The following is an 18,029-nucleotide window of genomic DNA, read 5'->3' on the forward strand; positions in this document are numbered from 1 at the left end:
AACTAAAATTCTCATCTCATGCACAGCAGTATCCTCAAATTACCTTGAGTCGAGCGGTTAAGGAAGCAACTTAAATAATTTCTGTATTAATTCAAACAATGCAGGGCTTAACACTAACTTTTTTTTTTCAACTAGCCCATTCGGGCTTGTAAATGCAGAACCTACTAGCCCTGACCAATCTTTCATGTGCCCTGACCCAAGTATATCAAAACCTTTATATTTATCATTCAACTTGTATTTTCTTGTGCGTAGAGATGCGCAATTATGATTCAATCATTCTTATTAGCTTGCCTTACTAACGCTAATGAATTCAATATTCATCTACTTAAGACATCTATTTGTAATCTTCACGCCATTTTGGGAGAAATTTCCTTTTTTCCTCATACTTTCTCTTACTTTCCTCCTTCCCTTTTCTTATCTGAGGAACCCCCCATTCCCACCCGTAAAGCCAAACCATTTTTACATAGATTACCGCGGTTACCGTCTGACAACAAATGGTAAGTGAATCTTAGGTTTCGCAAAATAACATGATACTGTAGTCGTAACAATTGTACAGGGTTAACTAAAAGCCGGGACCAACCATAAATATTAGTTTTGCTAATTGAATTGCGTAAAAAAGATTGTCAAAACACTTCTAATCGATCAAATAAATTACAATTATTTAAAATTGATAAATAACTAATAATTTTATAGTAACTTTGTGTTAATGTCGAGTTGCCTTCATCCACCCTGGACGATCCTGGGCGATCCCGGCTTTTAGATTATAAAGTATTTTTATCGAGAAAACACGTCACTACGAGGAAACCAATAAAAAACCGTATCTAGCGGAATTCCTTTTAAAAATAGGTACTGACTTGTTTTACGAGGAAAACTGCCGGGGATTTTCTGAGTTATCGGCCTCTTTTTGATTGCAATCAGGGGGTTCCAAATCTATTTTGAGATACGATCCGTTTGTTGTCTCCGACTTCACTCTGGGATTTAATGTCATATGATCGTACTGTATTAAGTTTGTTGCATCTTTGAAAAGCTTATTTAAAATTCAGTTTATTGAAATAGAACACATATTCCCTCCCAAAATACACACGACCGGTCGGGCATGTTCCTGGGACATTGGCTAGCCCGGACCTAGGTACAGGCAGTGAATGTCGTACGGACGTGCCTTAGTGTTAAGCCCTGCAATGCCGCAATAAACGATGTATCTTAAAAGATTTATTCTATTCCTGTCCAATCCATGATAAAATTGTTTATTAACAGCGTGTTTAACCACGCAAAGCCAATAGTTCCATACACACCCGCAAATGACCAGCGCCCTCACACTACTTTGGGGGAAGGGGTCCGCAGCCCTTAGGAGGGGGAATATTTTGTAAATGGGGGAATTTTTATTACAAAAAACAACTGTGTTGAACTGTTATAAACATATATTTCTATAGGACAGAATGGTGGACTTTTACTCAATCTACAGGCTTTTTCCGCTCCATTTTGGGAAAACGCCACACTGGAATTTTGGGAATTTCGCGTCGTGAAAACCCCCAATTTGGGAAAAAAAATTATCGCAAAATTGGCTCAATTGGGAAAAATTATCGCATGTAAATAGTGTTTCTTATATTTCAAAGAAGCCGTTACCTGGTAAATAACGACTATTTGGAAAACTTATTATTAAAATTTTACAAAATATTATGAACATGTGTGATAAGTGCAGGTTTTTTAATCTGAATTTTGGGAAAAGGCTTGGCCTTTTTTGAGGTGAAAAAAATTGCGCGAAGCGCTGGATTTTGAGCAAAATAAGGAAAGTCTTTAAAAAATTAACATATTTTACAGTTTTTAAAACAAATTCAAGGCAACAGATAATTTAATTATGCAATACTTTCTATTTTCTAAACCGGATCAGGTCAACTTATATATTTTAAGGGTAAAAAAAAAAAAAAATTTTTTTTTAATTGGGATTTTTTTTTCAATTGGGAAAAAACAACCAGATTTGCATTGGGAATGGGGCCGAATTTCGGACCCGTGGCATAGGGCGGAAAAAGCCTGATCTATATAACAGTTATCTTATTTAAAAGCCCAATATATTGCAGTTAAAGGGGTTCAAAGATCGCGACCTTGATATATACGGCGCGCAATATAAATTGTCAGGTTATTACATGTTTTGCATGTTTAAGTATGCATTAGCATAATTTGGCAATCTCAAAACACCCTATTTTCCTACCTTATTGAAGTATGTGTTATATCCATATGTTATTCATTGGTATAAAACAAAACATTTTTCCATGTAAGTATTTTCAAATGTGTATAATTAAATTTGTAATCTGAAAACAATTGCCAAGTTTTATTGTTCAAGAAAGCATGCACAAATTAGACCCCATCTTATCCCAGGGGTTTTTTTTAGAGAAAGGGGAAGACGCTGGACGCTGGGTGAAAGGGGAAAAAAGAGTGCGAAAGAGACATATTAGGGGAAAAAATAAAAACTGTTCATTTCAATGTCTATAACTCATCAAAAGAGGCTTGTCTCTGTCCTTTTTTTTTCTTAAACACATTTAACACGTATTAAAGTCAAAGTCCTTAATTAAGTTGCAGGTATAGATCTAATTATGGGAAATGTTTTCAACTATATTTCTGTACTGGGGCCGGGTGACGATGTCAATTTTGTGATTTCAATTTCATGATGAATGGGTTGACGATCTTGATCTGCTTAAGTATTGGAAGGGAAAGGAGCGGCAACTGCCGATTGTCTACTTTCACTTTCACAATGTTCGATTTTGATTACCATCAGAATCCTGCTGGGTTATAACGGTTTTCCATGATTCTTTCTTAAAAAATGCCTCGATGCGTTCAGTATCTTCCGAGTCCGATTGTTTTATTTTGTTTGTGTAAGAACGCCAATTGTGAGACATTTTTTTCTGTTTTCACGTTTATATCTTGGCTTGCACATAGCCCGGATGAAAATTCGACTGGTTTCCGGTAATTTATTGATGAAACACCCTTCTCGGGCAAGACCGGTATCCAGTAAAATATTCACATGATTATAACGATTGTTGCCCAGTTTACATGACGTAAGTTAAGAGCTATATTAAGAATAACTGGGATTCCCAGATTTTTTGTGTTCGTCTGGAGAGAGAGAAAGATCGTTGTACATGGTGCAAATTGGATAATTGTCGAATGCCCAAAGGAAAAATAAACATTTCTTTAAGAGAAAATATTATATTTTGGTGAAAAATGATATTTTTGGTGGGGAAATTGTATTTTGAGGGGAAAAATTCTGGTAGTGGAAGACGCCGAATATCGGCGTCACTTTCTTAGTAAAAAAACCCCCTGTATCCTCATGGAAAGCATGGGCTTTAATAGTGGTGCAGTACTCTAGCTAGGCCTTAATCGAAGGGTGCCGCGCCCTGCCCTCCAGAACCTCCGCCCTGCCCCCCCCCCCCCCCCCGAACCTCCGCCCGCCCCCCCCTGAATTTTTTTTATTTATTTACATATGATAATTCATAAATCTCTTATTACATTGTAATTAGTTTAATCATCATTGTAGACATTATATTTGAATGGTTTAATAATAATGGGAATAATACAGTTGTTTATAACATATAAATTAACATGCAATAGGAAGCATTCCAGAAACACCAGCGCGCTCGAATGTGCCCTTTTCACAAAATACTGCGCATCGAAAGTGCCCTTTTGACAAAACACTGCGCATCGAAAGTGCCCTTTTGACAAAAAAGCCCCCCCTGCCCTTTCCAAATCCTAGCTGGAGCACTGGTGGTGCATTTTGACAAACTGAGGGAGCTTTGCCTCTTAATTAAAAGCAAGTAGTTTACACTGTATCTAATGCGCAAAGATTGTTGAGATAGGTCAGTATTGACTTGACATTTACAGTTATAATTGAATAAACCTTCATGTGTGCACCCGTGCGTTTTTGGCAGTTCAAAGCAATTTCAAGAGAGAATGGTAACACCCGAAATGACCTGTGATGTTTGGCAAGTGAAGTTATTGTGTATCGCAGTACACAGGTGTTACAGTGATGTACAATGAAACCAAACAATCTGGTCAAAACTGGATAATGAATGTCGGATTAAACAGAAAATTAAAGTGGGTGAAAAAAGGGTAAAATACTAGCTTGTACCTGATTTTATCTCAGCAAATTCTCAGATTAAAACATGTTACATTGTATTTGGCGATTATGCTTGTCACATTTTTGGGCGCCATAACCATAGCCCATTTGTGATATATTGGACAACGCAATATAACGGACAGTGATATATTGGAGTCAGTTTTCAACTTAAATCAGCGATTTTTTTTCTCATTTTCTGAGGGGGAAAAAATCAGTTTTTTTGGGAAAAACATATACTTTTCAGGTGGGGGACTGCCGCCGAATTTTGGATGTGATAGATTGGGGGCCCTGTATATAGATGACTATGAAATCATCTCACAATAAAAGCATGCACTGTTAGTAATTAAACTCACTCATACATCACAAAGTATCTCTCACACTGAACTTTTCTCAGTCTTGATTGGGTTAGTATTGTTAAAAGGATTAGTGTCAGAGTGACTACCCTGTTACAAATAAAACAATTTATGAATGTTTACAAAATTTCAATTAAGTTTTTTTTTAATTTTGTTCATGTAATATAGATTCAAATTTTTGGTTCTTTACAATGAAAACAACATAGGTAATGACTACTTCTGTGAGCAATTTTAAATGATAATTCACATTTTTTTATTTGCTACATTTTAAGATTCAAATTTTTGGTTCTTAACATTACATTATGAATTGCAATAACAAAATAGATATAACATATAATTCAGCAATATTTACTTAGTTAGAACTGAGTTACAAAGTTACTCAGTTTAATCTAACTTTCTTCCCAATTGCTAAAACTTTTCTGATAGCAAGAAATAAATGATTCAGTATAGTTAAAGTATCTCTCGAACCTCATCTCTTTTCGAACCCTTCATTTGTTTACATTTTATGTGCATGCGCGCATGCGCACTTCGTCACCATTTTTTGTATAACTTAAGTAATTTGTTTACAACGACTCACGCGTAGCGACAAACCAACAAAAATGCGTCAAAAACAGGTAGAATAAGTAGATTATTAATAAAACACGTAGAAATCATTATATTTCTTAATGCTTTTTACATATATACAGATTTTCCTTAAAAAAATATAAAAACATGGTCTCATTTTTGTTCTCATTTTTGCTTGACAATTTACACATTTCGGCTGCTGCAATAAGTCGTGTGACCATGGTCAAAACATGTGACTAATTTATTTTTAATATTATACACTAAAAGGTTCAAAAGCAGGTACTCGTTGTTAGGGCGACATTGACAGTTTTACATGATATGGATGTGCTGGAAACTTGCAAAAATCTGTTATCAAAAGAGGATTTACATTATCATAGCAATTAAAGTTGACAGCCATGTAGAAACAAGTTATTTATCAAATAGAGTACTTATTAATATGTTTCACTATTTTCAACATTAATCATCACTATATTTGACTTGTCAAAAATTAAGAGGTTCGAAAGATGGTTCATCCAGGACTACTTGCAAGTTGCAATGAATTCATGGTTCATCCATGAATTGCAATGTTATAGAAGACAATATTTGATTAACACTTTCTGATTTCTTTTTTACCCCCACGCGTGGCCATTATGTATAAAAAAAAATGAACATTATTATAAAAGAGAAAAGAAGAACTTGACGATAATTTGTATCTTTTATTTGTTATTGTCTTGAAAGTTTAGGAAAGTTTAGCATGTTGTGTCAACTGAACTGTTCGAAACTGGTTTGAAAATTATACCATTTTCAAATGAAAGCTAAAGTAAATGCATTCACAGTAAAATTTGAAAATTAATCAAAATGTTTTGTTCAACACTTACCTCAGATTATGACACAGTGTATTCTTATTAAATTCTTGCAGATGCATTCAACGTTTACGGTTTAAAATTCGCTCCTTAACCAACATCCGGTTTGAGTTGATTGGTCCATAATTTAACCGCTTTGTCCAATCACCACCGACACATGTATTCCGCGGAATTTTTAACCGGTTGCTTATGGGCCATGAGACCCATTCGTTCGCACACTTTCGAATCAAATAAATATATTTCGTAAGTTACTAAGAATATAAATAATGAATGTGTTATTGATTAATATATTTATTAGATTTACTGTTCATCAAAACTTTTTGACGAAAATACTGTACACAATAATTTTTCTTAGATAAATAACAAACACGTTGAAAAGCACAGTCATGCTATACCAAATGATTGAACTCTGAAATGTGCACAACACAACACATGCAAACATATACAAAAAATAAATGTTTGAAAGAAAACATGTACATTGATCAAAGAACGAACCCAACATGCTGTTTGTTTCCGCCCATGCTTCCTTCAAGACTGGTCAACACACACATATATATATGATGTCCTTAAGAGTTAAAGGCACATTTTCACGTTTTGGTAAATTGACAATATTGAAAGAAAATCAGATTTGCACATTTTCGTTTTATTTATGATATTGCGAGGAAACAGTAATACCGAACTTTTACCATATGCTTTAAAATATCAATAATATGCACCTTTTGACCATTTTAAAACCTAAAAATTACAAAGTCTTACAAACGCCAAACGATTGAATAATTTGGAGAGTTATAATATGTTGGTATCGTTATATGTTGTGACATGATGAAGATTGCTTATATAAAGTAAAAAATACACGAGTCAATATTCAAGCGCGGATACCCGAGTGGTCTAAGTGATATGCTTTAATTATCAGTTATAATTTTCGAGCATTTAATAAAAAAACGTCAACACAAAAAAAAGCCAAAATCTTTGAAAAGGTCCATTTAAAAGTTAAATATGTACTTGTAAATTATCTGTGGCTCATTGGGTCATTGTCGACCTGAAATGGCCCACAAGTCACCCGGGGTAACTAGAAGCCGATTCTTGTCATCCTAGGGTGATTTCAAGCCGACCGGGTGACTAGAATCGGCTTGAAGTCAACCGAGGGTGAAATGAATCGGCTTCTAGTCACCCCCGGGTGACTTCAAGCCATTTCAGGTCGACACTGACCCCATTAGTTTAGCGCATTGGGTCATTGTCGACCTGAAATGGCTTGAAGTCACCCTGGCGTGACAATTAAGAAGCCGACTCTTGTCACCCTAGAGTGACTTCAAGCCGACCAGGTGACTAAAATCGGCTTGAAGTCAGACCAGGGTGACATGAATCGGCTTCTAGTCACCCCAGGTGACTGCCAGCCATTTCCGATCGACAATGACCCAATGAGCTTATATCTGTGTAATACATGACTTATAGCTCAATGGGTCATTGTCGACCTGAAATGCCCCACAAGTCACAAGTCCCCCGGGGTGACTAAAAGCCGATTCTTGTCACCCTGGCCGACGCTAGTCAGCCCCGAGTGACATGAAGCCAATTGTATTCACCCGGGGGTAACATGAATTAAGCCGATTCTTATCACCCGGGGTTGACTTCAAGCCGATTTAAGTCGACAATGACCCAATGATCTACGCTCAATGGGCCATTGTAGACCTGAAATGGCCTACAAGTCAGCCGGGGGTGACTAGAAGCCGATTCTTGTCACCCAAGGGTGACTTCAAGCCGACGCTAGTCAACCCCGGGTGACATGAAGCCGATTGTAGTCACCCGGGGTGACATGAAGTCGATTTTTGACATCCGGGGTTGACTTTAAGCCGATTCTAGTCGACAATGACCCAATGAGCGTTAATGATGCTCATTGGGCTATTGTCGACCTGAAATTGCAAACAAGTCACCCGGGGCTGACTAGACGCCGATTCTTGTCACCCTAGGGTGACTTCAAGCCGACCGGGTAACTAGAAATGGCTTGAAGTCACCCGGGGATTTTTTCAAAGATTTTTTCACCCCCGGGTGACTTCAAGCCATTTCAGGTCGACAATAACCCAATGAGCGTTAATGATCCACAACGAAGCAGCGCCCATCGGTTCTTAATTATTTACAATGAATTGAGGATGATTAAACGGCGATAATACATTTTTCAATAGATTAACACAATCAAACATTACAATTATGAATATGGTACGGAAATTCATATTTTTCAGATCGTACTTAATGAGGAAAAAAGTCGATTTATACTAGATAATCATTCTAGTTGTCACAGTGGTACATCTTTGGCATTCATTATGTATATAATGGCGCGCGGATTTCCAAAAGGGATTAAATGACGTCATGACGGTTATTTAAACATTTCAATTTCTTGACCGTCACATATCTCGATAAAACAAGTTAATTTTGATGAACTATAGTTGCGATCCGTCAGTCAAACCAGTTTTTGGACACGATCGTCTGATTTATACTGATATCAGCAAAGGGTTATCGCATGTTCGACTCATAGGTTAATTGCATTACAAAGTTCGCGCGTTTGATGATACCAATCTACTTTTGTCAAACGGAAGCTGTTATCGGCATTAAACACTAGCTATATATGTACATAATTTTATTAAATATATTCTAAAGTTCATATAAACGAACGCGAAGGGACAAATGAAATTTTCCAGTGCAGCCAAACTACCGTAAGTGGAAATGACGCAGCGCTTCGTCCTTTCAGCGAATGGTCAACATAATTATATAACATCTGAATCGAATGCCCGTTTCGACCATAGTAATTTTTATAACGTAACATGTACTACAATATAAAAGCCGAGCATATATAAGTCATTGTTCACTTGTGTTAAAAGTGCAAGTAACTAATTAGATCCTTCTTACTCTTGACATGTGACCATAATAACTGGCTATTGTCATATTATTTAATAGGCAGATGACCGACCGAACAACGTTACTGTTAAACATTTTGTTCAACAGCCGAGTCTGTCAATAAACTTTTATCACTATTGATGTTGCACACGCTATTACCGGTATAATGGAATATAGGACAATCCAGTGCATAAGGGATATTGTCAGTGTGTCTCAAAATTTTCGTACACTGTATTTTGGGAACACCTTTGAGTTTCTAAGTTTTCGGATACGAAAAAAATAGATGTCCGAAAACTAAAATATGTTTTTGAAAGTCTAACTAGCAATGCATTTTTTTTTCAATCGACCAAGAAGTGGGTAATTTTTCACAAAAAAAATGAGAGGAGCCTAAGTAATTGATTATTGAACAAATGTCTTTCTCACAAGAAACAACACAAACAGCCGTCAAGCCTGTTGGCATATTATCTTTAGAAACAACGTACAGTAATCATTCGAAACGAATGCATTTATATAACTTTTTTTTTTCCACCAAATAAATGAAAAGCTGACCAATTTCACTTAAATTTAATAAAATACTTTGCAAGTTTTAATGTAAAGGAGTATTTATAAACAAGTTTGCTTCAAACATATGTTCAAAGCTTGTTGGATATAATTAAGTATTAAAGGGGCCTTTTCACGTTTTGGTAAATTGACAAAATAAAAACAATTCGCAAATTTTCGTTGTAGTTATGATATTTGAGAGGAAACAGTAATACTGAACATTTACCATGCTCTAAAACATCCAGGGCCGTACCCAGAATTTTTTTACTGGGGGGGGGCCCAACCGGGGAGGGTTTGGGAGGGGTCCCCCCTCCATATATATATATACTTTTTTTAATTTGGCACTTTGCAAGGTGAATTTTAATGCTTATAAAAAACATATTTTGTGATATGAATTAATGGAATATAACAAGTAAATCAGCACATTTCGGAAGTCTTAAGCTTTAAACATTGGTGTGAATTCACAACAATATTAAAAGCTTTAGATTTCCAAAACTTACAGGTTTAAACTGACGATTATCCACATCAACTCTCGTATTGCTTCCACCAGTTTTTTTCACAAACCAATAACGTCACAGGTTTTTTTTAATTTGATTTTTTGGGAAAGACCTTGCCATTTTTGAGGAAAAAAAAATGCGCGAAATGCCTAATTTTGGGGGGAAATAATAAAAGTCTTAAATAATCAATTTAACATATTTTAATGTTTTCAAACAAATTCAAGGAAAGAGATAATTTTATTATACAATATTTTTCTACACTGGATCAGGTTAACTTATATAATGAAATCGATTTGTTGTTTCAATTTTCATTTTTTTACCAATGAGCCATTAATAGGTTGATATTACTCAATTCTCGGTACTCAATTATTTTAAATACTGAATTCTGCCTAATTCTTATCTGTTGCTCGGCAAATTTATGTATCTGTTTTTCTTTTAAATAAACATGTTAACTATCTCATCGTAGTCCTTTTCAGTGATATCCTTTCAAAAATGATAAATACTCAGTTTTAATACCTTTGTCAGTGTTTTTGTTCCGGTTCAAATTCAGGGCCCTATTCTCAATGCAAAAAGTATATATTGGGACTTAAAAATTCCCAATAAAATGTTTAAAAAAACAATTAAACTTTTAGAAGGGAAAAATACGTCAAGGGCCTTCTCAAAGTTGGAAAAAAAACTTGAGTCGGCAATTATCAGACCATAGTCTACGACCTCCTGTAGCAGTTGCTTCAATTCGCTGCACTTATAAAAATACATGTTACATCAATCAGCGAGAGATGAAGCATTCATGATCACAATGGGGGACTGATCGGGGATGTGTGTACAAGGCGATAAGAAAACATTGCCTAGAGGCTTATCTCGATTGGCGAGCGTTAATCCCCTTGTTTATCAGGGACAATAAAACAAAGCTGCTCTTTTGTTTTGAGGGAAAGTGTACTGTGGGCCCTTGCACGGGAGAAAAAATTGAAGTGGGCCGATTATAAAAAAAAAATCATAGTTCGACAGCCAGCTGGGGAGGCCCGGGCCCCCGGGCCCATGGCCTGGGTACGGGCCTGACATCCATTATATGCATCTTTTGACGATTTAAAAACCTCAAAATTATAAAGCGTTGCAACGCGAAACGATTGAATAATTTGGAGAGTTCTGTTGTTGTCGTTATATTTTGGGATACTACGAGGATTGCTTATATATAGTATAAAATACATTATTCATTGTATGAGGACGGATGGCCGAGTGGTCTAAGCGATAAACTTTTACTCCAGGAGTCAGTGGTTCGAACCCAGTGGAGGGTTATTTTTTATCTTTAATGATATTCTTTTTTTACTGGAGCTTTTTAGATCCAATGTTTACATTTATTAATTTAAAGCATTTAATGACAAACTTCAATACATTCCAAAATCTGTGAAAAGGCCACTTTAAACATGTTCACAGATACTCACCACAAATTATACCGTTAAATGTATTCATTTTTAATATCTTCTAATCCACTCCTGTTGATTTCAGTTTAACGGCTGTTCCACATGTCCGATATTCCGAATTGCCAATATGCCGAAATCTGATAACAAGAAGAAAAGACTTTTCGGGGGCCCGATATTCAAAATGCGTGTATCATTTCAAAATTCAGTTTGCGAGTACCGTTTTATATACCTAGTTTTATAAAGCATGGGCCTCTAGGCTCTCTTAACCGGTAATATGCCACTCGTTTACATTTGACCTGAAAACTTTTGTCTTTTCTGACAAGTAGATTTTGAAAGGGTTGTAATTGTACTAGTTTTTAGCTGAAGCTTTGAGTCGATTTTTTCTCAAATTTCGTGATTTTAGTAAATAAGTTCGGCTGGAGTGCTGGGACATACTTCGGATCCAAACGAAATAACCGTGAAGCATGATAGACTTGGACTTTAAAATACACACATATTTATTATATATAGGTGTCTTATTATTCTCGTAAACCGCAGTTCAAAAGCTTAAATTTTGCTTATTTTTATTGATGATTTTTCTACAAATGAAACTGAAAGCTTGTAATTCGTTAATTATGCATATTAATGCGATTATCAGAATCTAATATAATCTTTTTTGTTAGAATTTTGGACAAAAAGATGCCCATTCCTATTTAGTAAGTATTGTGGATTGATTAGTTGATGTGTCAATATGGTGATATATTCAACGACAAAAACGTGCGTGCGTTTTTCTAGAAACCATGTACATGTATAGTTCTTGTTTATTGCTGCTTATTTACATTGCATTGCACAACAGTTTGATGTGTGCTGCGTGGATGCAGTAGCGTGTATCCCCGTACATATCTTCGATGTTGTTATATTTTCAGCCTTCAGAGGCTGGTAGCGGTATTGTGTTTTTATTATTTTTTAATTGTTTTTAATGAAAATTCAATACTGCTCCAGCAGCTGGAGTTTCACTTCTTTACATTATCTCATGCTTCCTACTATGTTTATGACATTATCAAAGTACACTCGTCGTCTTTATTTACATTAAAGTATTAAAGCGAGATTATACGATTTTTCATATGTATTTAATAGTAATATATTGATAAAATAAGTTACAATAACACAAAATAGGCAAGACAAAATAGAAAAATTATACATTGAAGACGAATTTCATAAAATGCAGCAAATACAAATTAGCGCCCCGAGCCGATTGGGACGAAGATATTTCGTTCATATTTTCCTACAATAACCGAAGCATTAATTCCGTCTTTTTATCAGGATCAGAGTTAGTGTTCGGTCGTATGAATATATATCGTTACAGGAATTTCCAATGAACCGTTAAACTTTATTTAGATTCACATCGTACATGCATGATATATACATGCTGACGAATTCGACTGTACAGACTTTTTCGATTTCAGAATTAACTATCTGGCTTATTTCGCATTTTTCGACACATGTTCTTCTTAACTTGGATTTTAATTTATAATGAAATATATGTATACTAAGTTTTTTTTATATAAGCAACATTTTATATAAATTCATAAATATTTGACAACATCGTATAATCTCGCTTTAATTTAACATTAAAGTTAAACGTTTTTGTTGTTGTTGAGTTTTTAACCAAATACTCAAACATAAACCACTAAAGAAATTCACGTACTATCATGATATGGATAACCGCACAAGATTTAATCTTGAATAATACTGTTATCTCATATACCACGTAGTACATCACATCGATGATACATGCGGTATATATAACACGAAGACATGTTAATAAATGTAATATTAATTGCAAACTGTGTCAAGAGAATAAAGGATATTTTGTGATAACATTCATGATGCGGGCTCATGACAACTGCGTTTCCAGTAGACATTCGTTTATATCAATTTTACTTGGAATATTAACAATAACAGGTAATGTGTTGTAAGTTCGCACAACAAACTTTATTTATTGTAATATACCATACAATAAGTACTTGTAATGTCCTCCAAAACAAAAAAAAATTGCAAGAAAAGGGTAACGCGCGATTTTTTTCTTCATTTTATACGCAAATTTCTAACATTGCTGTGATCGTTACTTTATTTTTTAAAATTATAGTTAAAGTAAATTTGTTTCGGAACAAAGATGGTAGCTATGTGTTTATTTTCTTTAAAGGGAGTCTCAATGCCGCGGCGTTACCGAAAGACTCATGTGACAAACAAGGTATGTTTCGTTATTGCATTTCCGATCAAAATTATTCGCGTTTTGGATTCAAGTGCATGCTTTTTATATCAGACAATGTTTCAGCGCTGGCTAATGTTGCATGATCACTTTTTATTCTCCGATAATCATGAACACATCTCACTTTTGAGCCGCTCTGGAAAACGGGGCTAATTGCAGACCGCACAGGCTACTCAGGGACGACACTTTACGCGTTTATTGCATTTTTTGTTTAACACAAGTCTTTTAAAAGCGAAAATCGAGCGTAGGTGGAATATTTCGACCCGATTAGCTTGTGCGGACATAACAGCATAATCTAGGACGACACTTAAAACGCATGCATGAAACCCCGTTATTTTCCAGAGCGAGGCTCTTTTTTAAATCTCAGACGGTGACAAGAGGCTCTTTCCTGGTGTTTCCTTAAAGATTTCAATATTCCTCAATATTCCTTTGAATTAACACGCGTTCTTGTATCAATTATGTTTACCTCAGTACACGAACTATCCTATAGTATACTGGCGATTTAAAAAAGAAAAGAAAACTATTCGTATACATAACATACTCAAATACATACCAAAGTTTTACTTTTTTGGAGACGTCTGTTTGCTTCAACGTTACATTTATTTATAATTCTTGTCGACAAGGTAGGTTACTTTCGTATTCCAGAAGATGCAACGATCTTAGAGTCAATGACAATAGGAGTTGACCAATTTGTAGTGAATAAGCAACACATTTTCTTTGCTTCTTTCCAGACACATTTTTTAAGGCAAAGCATACCTACATGTATGACTACACAATAAAGACAGAGAGTGAATTTGGCGGCGTATCGAAATCAAAGTCTGGCTCTCTGATATCATGCAGAGTAACGTTCAAAGTTCCGAGGAATTGCAAGGTGCTTATGGAGGTAAGTCAGATAGGCTAAACATCTTGCAGTAGCTACCTACCGATTCGGATGAACGGCAGAAGCACTTAAATCATTTAAATCAGTTAAATATTCTAAAATTAAAGAGTCTTTAATGTCTGGTTGGCTGTCTCTTGTGTACTGTATGTGTGACAAATATGTCAAATGAAATTCAAGACTCATACAAATCATTTAAAATAATCATAATACATCCATCATTACGGCACGTGCATTAGCGTAAGGGTTTTGAGAGAGCTACGAGCGAAAGTCAAATCTCTGCGCGGACATTGCATCCATGTCATGGTTTCAATATCAGAGGGCGTCTTTGACACCGCTGAACGTTATGAATAATGACATCGCTAAATTTAATGAATAATGCAGTGTATTGCCATTTAAATTAATATGTAGTATATATTTTTAATCAATACGCGACATTGTATTTCGGTTGCGTGAAACCGGTTTGTTAAACTTTAATAAATAGCTCGGAACCAGTCAAATCTCTTTAAGAATTTAGGGATCATTCGGTTAACAACGTTTCGGTAAATTGATTTCCACATGAATTGAGCAGTTACTTCCCTTAGTATGAAACACTTCATTCAATTTTTCTGCTTGAAAAGAATTGATATGGAATTAATTGATATGTTGACATATTTAGCTTTCTGGTTGCACATTGAAAGAAAGAGACAAGGGTGCATCGCCTGGAGATATTGCAGTGTACAAACCAGTCCCTAACTCCCAAGGGTTTCTCGACGATTTACAGAGGTATGACTTTGGCCAGTTTGGGCATTGCTTGCTACGGTAGTTACTATCCCCAAACCCAGTATTCTCGCGGGTCGGCTATTCTCGCGGTATTGCGTGTATGTCCCCTGGCATGTGTCTACAAACAAGCATTGGGAAATATTTGTTAAATCTGCAAGAAAACATCTCTATCTGCCAACAACAACATCCCAATGAGCCAACACCATGGGGGGGGGGGGGGGTAAAAGTAAAAGTAAAGTCTATTCATTTGATGATTCACACTTAACTAGATCGAAATCACATATTTAAACTTGTCAAAGCCTTCAAAATCACTAAAATCGTGGAGCTTCTAGGGGGCTATGCCCCCCTGGACCCCCCAAACTATCAACTATGCACTTTTTTGGCATTATAAGAAGGTACTTTGATGAAAGTATATAAGGCGTGACATGCTCGAGAAGTGGTTGTCAAAGCCTTCAAAATCACTCAAATCGTGGAGCTTACAGGGGGGGGGGGCTTTTGCTAAAAGGAACACAGCTTTTTATGTGTAAACTCAGGGCCCTCAATCTATCAAATCCGGCAGCAGTCCCCCACCTGAAAAGTATACTTTTTCCCCCTTTTTTGGGGAAAAATTCCCCCTAAAAAAAAGACAAAAAAATATAAAAAATATTGTTTTTTTTTTAAAGATGTGTCTCATGATTATTATATCTCAATTCTATTTCAAATTAATCTTTTCAAACAAACTAAATTATTTATGAAAAATGCAATGAATATAGTGCAAACATGTACAAATGAAATAATGAGAGATTAAGTAAAAAAATTCCCCCAAAAAGGGAAACGCCGCGAAAATTCTCCCTTTTAAGGGCTGCGGACCCCTTCCCCCAAAGTAGTGTGAGGGCCCTGTGTAAACTTTATTATTTTCCAAATATTTTATGAAATACATGTATTTGTTGATTTTGAGTGTTTATGAGGCTTTAAGTATTTATTAATATCAGTGATATAAACTTAAATTTTGAACAGAATAGCTCACCATAGTTCATGGAGGTGTGTTTGTATAGAGTCTGAGAGGATCTGGGAGTTTTCTTCAAAACTCTACATGCCCAGCAAAAAAATATATTGCCAAATGGCAGTTTTTTTCAAATTTATATAGACCCAGAAAAAATATATATTGGCAAATGGCAGTTTTCTTCAAAACTCTACAAGCCCAGCAAAAAACAAATATTTGCAAATGGCTTGTGGGCTTATGCTTATTTATATGAACCTTCCTGTGGGAAAACAGAGTTTAATGCATGTGCGTAAAGTGTCATCCCTGATTAGCCTGCACAGTCTGCACAGGCTAATCAGGGATGACACTTTCTGCCTAGACTGGGTTTTTTAATAAGAAGAGACCTCCTTTTTACAAAAATCGTCATTGCAGCGGAAAGCGCACTTTACACATATGTCTTAAGCCCAGTTTTCCCAGAGCAAGGCTCATGTACTTGTTTACACAGGTATGAGCTGCACTTCCAAGTCAACAAGGGGGTCATCGTTGCAGAAAGTATCATGGCAGATGACAGAGAGACTTTACATTCCCTGAACATCAAAAGAGGGCTTCTATCTGCCATACAGTTCCATATTCTGGAGTCTCAAGACTACCACAACCCAGTCCAAGAGGTAAAGATGACATTCTTTCAGCTCACCTTATCACAACATTCTCATGGTTAGCTTCTGGGACACCCTGATGTCCGTTGTAAGTCAGTGACGTACATCACAGTTTTACAATGGAAAACCTAACAAATCTCCTGCAATGTAAAGCCAAGAGGTTAAATCTAAGGTATGTAGCATCATAGATGTTTTTTCTTCTATGGAAAAAACTGACTCGATCCAAAAGCAAACTGACCCGATCCAAAATCAAACTGACCTGATCCCAAAGGAAACTGACCTGATCCCAAAAGAAACTGACCCAATCCCAAAGCAAACTGACCTGATCCCAAATCAAACTGACCTGATCCCAAAGGAAACTGACCTGATCCCAAAGGAAACTGACCCAATCCCAAAGCAAACTGACCCAATCCCAAATCAAACTGACCTGATCCCAAAGGAAACTGACCCAATTCCAAAGCAAACTGATCCAATCCCAAAGCAAACTGATCCAATCCCAAAGCAAACTGACCCAATCCCAAAGCAAACTGATCCAATCCCAAAGCAAACTGACCCAATCCCAAAGCAAACTGATCCAATCCCAAAGCAAACTGACCCAATCCCAAAGCAAACTGATCCAATCCCAAAGCAAACTGATCCAATCCCAAAGCAAACTGATCCAATCCCAAAGCAAACTGATCCAATCCCAAAGCAAACTGACCGGATCCTTAAGCAAACTGACCCAATCCTAAAGCAAACTGACCCAATCCCAAACTGATTTTTTTTTTTTAAATCCCAATTTCCAACCAAAAACATACACTTGGAGCCTTTTCTAATGCAGCACCTTTCAAACTTGAATCTTAAGATTTTGATAAAAATAAATTCATGTGGTCATTTGACAACATTCTGAGCAAGCTCTCAATAAAAGCAATCATCTGTGAAGATTTAATGCTTTACCATGTTGCGTATGTATAGTTTCATCTGTTTGCACATAGAAATGGTTAAGCGCAAGTTTGTATATATTATGCCCCATGGTAAAAACTGGCCTTGTGCCGAGGGGTGACAGATTGACATTGGTTTTAGCAAAAACCTTCAACAAATCTTGCCTGGATCCACAAAGCATGATGCTTTAATATTTGGTAAATAGCATCATTTAGAAATATAAAAAAAAACTAAAAAGGAGGGTCACTCAAAACAATTCTTTTTCTGTATTTTTTTTTAAATTCTGCCCAGGGGTTTTCGAAGAGTTGTCTTTAAAATGAAAAGTTCAAGGTCAGATGCACACAAACATTTTTCACGAATGACTGCTATTAAACTACTTGTTATTATTTCCTTGTA

At 35.9% G+C, this 18,029-nt stretch overlaps 2 protein-coding genes across 2 annotated transcripts in view; one reads left to right on the forward strand and one right to left on the reverse strand.

The window, feature by feature from the left end:
* LOC127863119 (uncharacterized) overlaps positions 1-5,980 on the reverse strand; it is a 31,303-nt gene extending 25,323 nt beyond the window's left edge. Inside the window, exon 1 of the mRNA XM_052402488.1 lies at positions 5,880-5,980. The gene's annotated coding sequence lies outside the window, so the exon portion shown is untranslated. The remainder of the gene's footprint in view (positions 1-5,879) is intronic.
* A 6,976-nt stretch (positions 5,981-12,956) lies between these two features.
* LOC127863108 (uncharacterized) overlaps positions 12,957-18,029 on the forward strand; it is a 78,064-nt gene continuing 72,991 nt past the window's right edge. Inside the window, exons 1-5 of the mRNA XM_052402471.1 lie at positions 12,957-13,149; positions 13,391-13,438; positions 14,188-14,339; positions 14,992-15,098; positions 16,562-16,724. Coding sequence (XP_052258431.1) covers positions 12,972-13,149; positions 13,391-13,438; positions 14,188-14,339; positions 14,992-15,098; positions 16,562-16,724 — 648 coding nt within the window. The 5' untranslated portion in view covers positions 12,957-12,971. The remainder of the gene's footprint in view (positions 13,150-13,390; positions 13,439-14,187; positions 14,340-14,991; positions 15,099-16,561; positions 16,725-18,029) is intronic.

Source organism: Dreissena polymorpha, unplaced genomic scaffold (genome assembly GCF_020536995.1).
Source record: "Dreissena polymorpha isolate Duluth1 unplaced genomic scaffold, UMN_Dpol_1.0 chrUn001, whole genome shotgun sequence".
In the NCBI taxonomy this organism is placed as follows: Eukaryota; Metazoa; Mollusca; class Bivalvia; order Myida; family Dreissenidae; genus Dreissena; species Dreissena polymorpha.